This window comes from Mandrillus leucophaeus, unplaced genomic scaffold (assembly GCF_000951045.1).
Source record: "Mandrillus leucophaeus isolate KB7577 unplaced genomic scaffold, Mleu.le_1.0 Scaffold223, whole genome shotgun sequence".
NCBI lineage: Eukaryota > Metazoa > Chordata > Mammalia > Primates > Cercopithecidae > Mandrillus > Mandrillus leucophaeus.
The window spans coordinates 2,935,132-2,942,978 of NW_012102288.1; the positions used below are offsets into that span (position 1 = coordinate 2,935,132).

General features: G+C 40.9%; 1 protein-coding gene across 2 annotated transcripts in view; it reads left to right on the forward strand.

Annotated features, from left to right (window-relative positions):
• ICK (intestinal cell (MAK-like) kinase) overlaps nt 1-7,847 on the forward strand; it is a 64,301-nt gene that overhangs the window by 25,820 nt on the left and 30,634 nt on the right. For both annotated transcript variants that reach the window (XM_011981298.1, XM_011981299.1), the window contains 2 exons: nt 3,765-3,886; nt 5,128-5,207. In XM_011981298.1, coding sequence (XP_011836688.1) covers nt 3,765-3,886; nt 5,128-5,207 — 202 coding nt within the window. The remainder of the gene's footprint in view (nt 1-3,764; nt 3,887-5,127; nt 5,208-7,847) is intronic.

Sequence of the window (7,847 nt, forward strand, 5' to 3'; positions counted from 1 at the left end):
AAAAACAAAAAAAACAAAAATATTTTTAGCTTGTGGACCATACAAAAACATGTGGTGGGCTGGATTTCACCCATGGGACATGGTTTGCCAACCTCTGTTCTGGAGAATAAAAGTTCGAGATGATCCAAAAACATCAGATATAAAAAAACAAACATCAGAGATAAAAAAACAAAGATAATCCAAGGACATTTTCTCTGTGACATGAAGTTCTGAGAGGTATCCATGGCTTGGATGTTAAACCTTTATTTTTCCATATAGCTAATTGTGTATTAGTTCTAATGCAAAAGAGATTACTCATATAAACAGTTTAGAAAACCCGGGCACATAGCGTCTTAGGAAGCAAGTGACTGCCTCAGCAAGGTAGTTGAAGAAACTGCTCCTCTAGCTGATGACCACCAGACAACTCCTACTCTTTTTCCTTGCCTGCACAGATGCCACATCGGCTGCCAACTGGGATCCTCCCCACCCCCACACCCCCACGCTTGTTGAGCCTCACACAGGCCCAGCGCTGGGCCACAGCCTAACCCTGAACACAGGGGAGGGAAGGCGGAAGCGGGTAGAAAGGAGGCACCTTACAAGATTCCTTATCCCTTCCTCCCTGCTGAGGTCCTTCTTTTGTGCCTGCTGACTCAGAAGGGGAAGGGAAAGGAAGATCACTGAAGGCCTCTTGTCACTATCATTTCTCATGTCCTGCCAGCTGCTTCATTCTAGCAGCAGAGGGAACTGAAGGGAAATTTTGGTACTCACCACATCACTGTTCCTTCTTCATTTCCTTTCTCCTTGTTGCCACCTGTCTGTACAGTTCCGGGTCCGCTCGTGAAGACCCTGTGGACTTCAGGGAGATTCTGCACCTGACAGCCACGGCAGGGAGGGGAATCCCTGCTCCCGTGATGTCCTGCGGGAATGGCACCTGGTGCTATTTTTCTTAGAAGCATAGCCTTACATGGCACTATGCTATTCTAAACACCATCTTGAAACCATAGGCTGCCTATATTCTGCCTACTGTGTTCCTTTGCTGTTTCGGGTTTTTTTTTAACCATCTTAATTTTTTATGTCGGTAGGTTCTTGCTCCAACAATTTCCCCCTCCTTCCCGTATCTTTAAACTCTTTTTTTTCCACGCGCTCATTCTCTTTAGTCTATAAATGTGCCCACCATTCTCTCTAACCCAAAAAAGTCCCAAACCTCTCTCCCCTTGAGTTTCTACCTCTTTCCTTTTCTTACATTACCTTCCAAACTTCTTTCTTCAGTGCAGCTTTCCCACACCCCAGTTACTTTTCAACCTCATCGAGTCAGGCATCTCCCTCTGCAACTCTATTTAAGGCAGCAGATTTACCAGAAGAACTCAGCAGGTATATACCTGGCATCCAAATGGTTTGCCCCCTGCCCTCTTCTCCAGCCAAAGTCTTACAGATGAGTCTCCCTCAGAATCAAATTAGGTTGATTCTCATCCTTCATCCCCCAGACAGAGCCCTGCACTCAGTTTCCAGGCCTCAGCTGCAGTGGGCTTCCCTCCTGACATGCCCGCTCCCTCCCAGCAAGCTCATCCGGGTGTCACTCTTCCTTCAAGTCACATCTCGGTTATGCTCCCACTGACCACTCAGGGTTTGCTGATTACTCCTTGACACATCTCTGATGGTCCTTGTTTCTGTCATTCCCTTGGCACTTAATATGATCTTTCTTATTTTATTAGATGTATTTTGTATCCATGTCGTGACTTTCCAATTAGGTTGTTTGCCTCTTAAGAGCAAGCACTGCATCTTAAGCCTCAGTATACCCTGGGGGCCCAGTACATTGTTGTTTTAATAGTTAGAAACTGTTAATCAGTCCCTGATGTGGACAACACTGGTAATATCCAACTGAAAGCTTCATCCATGAGGATAAACAGTCTCCATTTGGACTGTTGATCAGGCTTAATTTCCTACTTTTGCTTCTCCACTCTGACACAACTGACCTGCCTCTATCTCTGCTTTGGAATCCTTTCCTGAGCCAAAATAAGATGCTTCTTTGGAAATACATCTTCATAAAGCCAGTCACATGACATCCCCCACACAAAATTAATTCTTCTTATTTTAATCTACTATGGACTTTCTTGTTCATGAGCCTCACCTAGAAACAAGAGCTGTGAGCTGCTATAGAGTTGGGCCAGTAATTCATGGCTCCAAACACACTTCAGGCCAGGAGCTGGAGGCACCCCACTCCTTGCCTAGAATTCTCTCCCAGAAAAGCTTTAAAACCACTTCGTTTTCCACTGAATGAATTTTCCCCAAGGCTGCTCATCCACTAGCTTCCTCAGGCATGCTTGTGATGCATTTTAAGCAAACAGGCATAAAAGATAGTTGCGATCACTGAGAGTTTAGTGAATACTTACAAGTTAAGCAATGTTTATTTTTGTTACTCATGGAGAACCAGGAATCCAACTCAACTAAAAGAAGTATCAGCCCCTTTGGTCCATACTAGAAGGATCTAGCAAAACAATTGACCAAAACAGCTGAGGATTCCCTGCCAGAGAAGTATCTTGGCAGGAACTATTCTTCTGGGGAGGAAGCTCCAGAGAGTCTTATTTTGTTCTCTTTTACCGACCATATTTCGTCTCTCTTGCCAGCTGCTTGAAGTAACTGATCATATTACACATTCCCAAGCTTTGAACCCTGGGTACTTTATCACTGAGTGTTCTTCTAGATGAGGATATTCGTTTTAACACTTTCCTCTTCATATGTTTTCTTTGTTTTATAAAAAAGGATGTTCTTTTTAGTGAAATTCAAAGATACCAACTTAATATTGGACTCCCTTCTCTATGTATGAGGAAAGGGCTATTTTAATTAAAGGACTCATCTCACTGGCCAAAGTGACACTTGGAGGCTTTCATGAAGGAGATAGTCGATCAGATTCTGACTATCCAAAGCAATAGTTTTTAGGTATGTCTGCTGTACAAGAACAGGGATGCTGCTCACTAATACAGAAGTGATTTGTTCACTATCAACGGAACTAAGGATACAAACAGAAAACAGTGTGCACATGGCTATACTCACATGTACGCATGTGTTCAGGAAGGCGAAATGTATATATGTGTGAAGATGAGTAATCGGAAGGCCATGCACCATTTTCTGAGCCACCCTCTAATTCCTCATCCACTGCCTGACTTTTTGCCTTTGTTCTTGGAAGCAGAAGGATTTCTGTTGTCTTACTTCAGGGTCCTCCTGTCTCCTTCTGGTCCTCTGTAACTCAAACTCACATTGTAAGAAGTAGTGCTCTATGCCTCGTGGACACACACGAGTCCGACAAAAGTCAAGAGAAGCAGGCCATCAACCCTTCATCATTTTGAACAATTTCCTATTCAAAGTGTCTGCAGCCTGTTATCTGGTGATCTCAGCCCAACACAGCTGCATTCTCCAGTGCTAGAAAAATCTAAGCTTCCTTTATTGATTCCTCTCTGGCTACTTCCACAGCCTGAATTCCATCATCTGGAGGGGGTGGGCCCAAAATAGCCCTGATACATTGCCTGGTGCTAGGGGCAGCTAGAAATACCAGTTACTGGTCGAATATGTACCTTTTGTCAGTTCATTGAAGTAGTTTTTCTATATAAGGTTACTATCAATTTCAGAGATATACTGTTTATTAAATTGTCAATAAAATATAATTTAGGACATTGCTGTGGTTCTAAAATTAGATGTTTCTTTCCAAGTATACATAGGATTACTTTTCTATTTCAACAACAGATTTTCTCTAACATTTATTTTGTTTTGTTTTTCTTCCTTGCCTTTAGTCTTTAAAGAAGCTCAACCATGCCAATGTAGTCAAATTAAAAGAAGTTATCAGGGAAAATGATCATCTTTATTTTATCTTCGAGTACATGAAGGAAAATCTTTACCAGCTCATTAAAGAAAGGTACAGTTCGGTCATCATTATCTTATTATAGAAATAAATAGGCAAAGCAGATGTGTTTTCTTTCTCTGTCTCTTCTTTTCTTACTGCATTATTCTGATTCTTTCTCCAATCCTTTAACTTTCATGCTACTGGGCTTTAATGTTGAAAACTGCCAGTTAGGTTTGGGGCCTACCCATATTTCTACTTTAGAGGCCCTCTGTTAGATTCAGGGAAACTGTTCTCAATGCAGTCATTTTCTTGTTTTAAAGAGTTATTCATCCAGGCTGGGCGCAGTGGCTGGCGCCTGTAATCCCAACACTTTGGGAGGCCAAGGTGGGCGGATCACCTGAGGTCGGGAGGTCAAGACCAGCCTGATCAACATGGAGAAACCCCGTCTCTACTAAAAATACAAAATTAGCCGGGATGGTGGGGTATGCCTGTAATCCCAGCTACTAGGGAGACTGAGGCAGGATAATCGCTTGAACATGGGAGGTGGAGATCGCACCATCGCACTCCAGCCTGGTCAACAAGGGCGAAACACCATCTCAAAAAATAATAATAATAATAAGAGTTATTCATCCAAAGAAGCTCAGGTTTAATAGACATTGCAGTTTTCCAGTCCCACTAGGACATATAGGCAGAGCAACTAGAAGTCAAGGGTAGACACAGCTTCCTGGATTTTGAGACCTCTGTTGAAAAGTCCTAGGTTTATTTCAGTTCCTCTCTTGCTGCGGTACTCAGGTGCTTGCATGCTGGCGAAAGGAGGCTAATAAGAAATTTACCTGTGACAGTAATTTTGAACTTTAAAGGTGAACCATGTGGAGCCTCTTGGGCACATTTTTTGTGGCAAAATGAATGCCATTCTCAGCACCCCTCTGAGTGATCTGAGTGAACAAATATCATCTTTATTGACAGTGACAGCAGTGTGCTGTGTGTTTTGCTCATCCAGGAGGAAAATATTAGCCATTGCATTACATAAGGGCTTCATCTGGAAGACCTCAAATTTTCCCCATCAAATTATTTTAAAGTTTTAGTTTATATCATGGAGAGAGGAGATTTTTTTATTTTTATATGCTATGTTGGAGGAAAACCTTTTTTTCTGGCTTACTATCAAATGTTTAATCTTTTCATTTTTGTAACATGTGAATATATTTAGTGTTTATAAGGTTGCCCCCCTGTATAGACAAATGGTATTCTTTAGTATTTATTATCAAAGGATCTGGCCTTTGATTTATAACTGTGTTTTCCTCTGCCTCATACAGAAATAAGTTGTTTCCTGAGTCTGCTATAAGGAATATCATGTATCAGATATTACAAGGACTTGCATTTATTCACAAACACGGTAGGTGATTTGGAGTGTTGTGCTTTTGAAGAGCAGTGAAATGTTGTTATCAAGCAGAAGTTGTAGGAAACATTAATATTTTTTGTAGCTGACTGCCAGAAAAGGTTAAAGAGTTAAGAGGCTGACAATGGATTTTAAAATATATTAACTTTTGTAACTTGATCTCTGAATTTCCCTCGTTACTTATTGTGTCTTTATGTTTTTATTCTGTAGGCTTTAACATTAAGCTTGTTGGTTATAGATCTAAATATTATTCCTGACCGTTGACTAGTATGTTAAATGAAAAACTTACAATGAGAATTCTGAGAAGTTTCATGTATTATGTTTGGTCCACTAACAGTGCTTCACTGTTATTTCTCATTTTTCTAATGTATTTATATTTCAACTTGTTTCAAACGGGTTTCAAAGTAGTCTAACAAAATGTATGTGACACAGGAAAATAGAATAAATTTAAAATTAGCAAACTATAAAAAGAGACAAAGGCAAAACAAGGTGTGGATATAGCCAGAGGTGAGGTTAGTCCTCAAAATACATGCCAGCCAGTTTTATTTCAGTAGAAGAAGCAGGCTAAGATTTGATTGTGAGCTTGTTGTCAGACCATGCAAAATGTGAAATAGTACCAGTTACAACACACGTAGGTAAAAACAGACCAGTTGCCCAAGAAAAGCAGAACTATTCTTGATGCCAAGACCAGGGAGAAGCTTTTTTCATGGACCCTTTAGAAAGCATGGTATGTAACATGACTTTATCATAAACACAGTGACGGGTTTTAGAGGGCAGTTTGATGTCAGTCATATCCCTCAATGGAGGCCAATTACATCACCTAATCAGATAAAACATCTCTACAGGGGCCAGTCTGAGTTGTTCTACAGATGGTCTGGTTAGGCTGGGGAGAAATTTAGAATATCCGAACGAACAATGACCACATACTATTCTGGAAATCCCCCATCACTGTTGTTCTTAGCTGAGCTTTTGAAAGGTATTAAGAAGCAATGAGTTTGAGGTTCTATTTTCCAGCAACTACCTGGAGTATTGCTGCTTGTCGTTACTAATTAGACACAGACCCAGCTGGGGTTGGATCAATACTTGTGAGCACAGAGCCACCAGATGGATGTATCCACAGGTGGGTCAGAAGTCTTCGCAGGAGGTCATTTGAGGTCATTGTAGTACACAGACAGATGGGCCAAGCTGATTTTGCATAGGTAGAAATCCATGTACTCTCAGTCCAAGGATGTTGTTGCCATTGTCAATATTGTCCCAACAAATGAGTTTTATTACTCAATAAGGAGACTGGGTTGAAGCCCTTTGATAATATAGTCAGTTCAGATTTTTAAACTTTTTTAAGAGATGGTCTCTTTATGCTGCCCAGGCTGGCCTTGGACTCCTGGGCTGTAGCGATCCTCCTGCCTCAGCCTCCTGAGTAGCTAGTTTAGATTTGATGTAAATTGACAGTGAGTAGAAAAGACCTTGTGCTGAAGAAGGTGGCATAGTACATTTGGGATCATTACCAGCCTGTCCTTTACTTCCGAGGTAGCCCCTTACAATTAGAGACTAAATGAAACATAGACAAACTTAGGCTATCTACAAGTCCTAGTCTGCCTCAGGCACATACTAAGTAATCAGCATGTCATGCGCAAGACTGAGTCAAATTGTGAACCAGTTCTAGTCAAAAGTTTCTAGTACAAGTTTTCTCTGATTCCACTGACATTTGTAGAACTAGCACTTGGGCCTTTATTCACAAGAATTCACAAGAGATAGTGTGAATTTGCAAAACATTAAAAACTTCTGGCATGGTATCTTAGGGACAAATAGGAGAAAGGTCACTTATTAGATTAAGAGCTCAGGAAAAAAAATTAACGAGAACTCAGTGGGATTCTCAAAAGAGACAGCATATTTTCAGATAGAGATCAGTCATTGTGTCTCAGTTATTCAGGCTATTTTCTCAGTACTGGGAACTGAATGGTAGACTTAAACAAAAGTTAATATTCTTTGGTTTTCTTTTCTTTCTCGTTTTTGTTGCTATTCTTTAGACCCAGATACTTGTTGCCAGAAAGTAGCCTTTTGTCCAGGCTTCTACCTAATCAAATGTATGCATATATATACACACACACACACACACACACACACACACACCCCCACCCACACAAACACATAGACCACACATAAGCACCCCAAGCCCCAAGACATGTGCATACACATGCAAACATCTACATGTACACATACCCACATGCATATATACCTACATATACATTCATCTTACACACACACACACACACACACACACCCATCCGTAGTACATAAATTAGCATCCATATATTACTGTGTCAAAACAGTCTGTTGGAACTGCACTGTGTTTCCCTCTATGCACTAGACACTCAGACCACAAGGTACCAGGGAAGCCTCAGTTTATGGAGAAGGTTGGACCTCGCCTTTTATAACCTCAACACCATTGCCATTATCAGAGATTCTTGTTGACACTTTTCCTCAGCAATTAAGTGCCCAGTTCCAGTTTGAGCTTAACATTTTATCTGTTACCTTATTTCATTGCCAATTTATCAGGTAGAACGAATAGGTGATATCTAGTCTTTACAAAAAAGAGGAAACTTAGGTTCAGAGAGGTTCAAAAACCTGTGAAAGTTC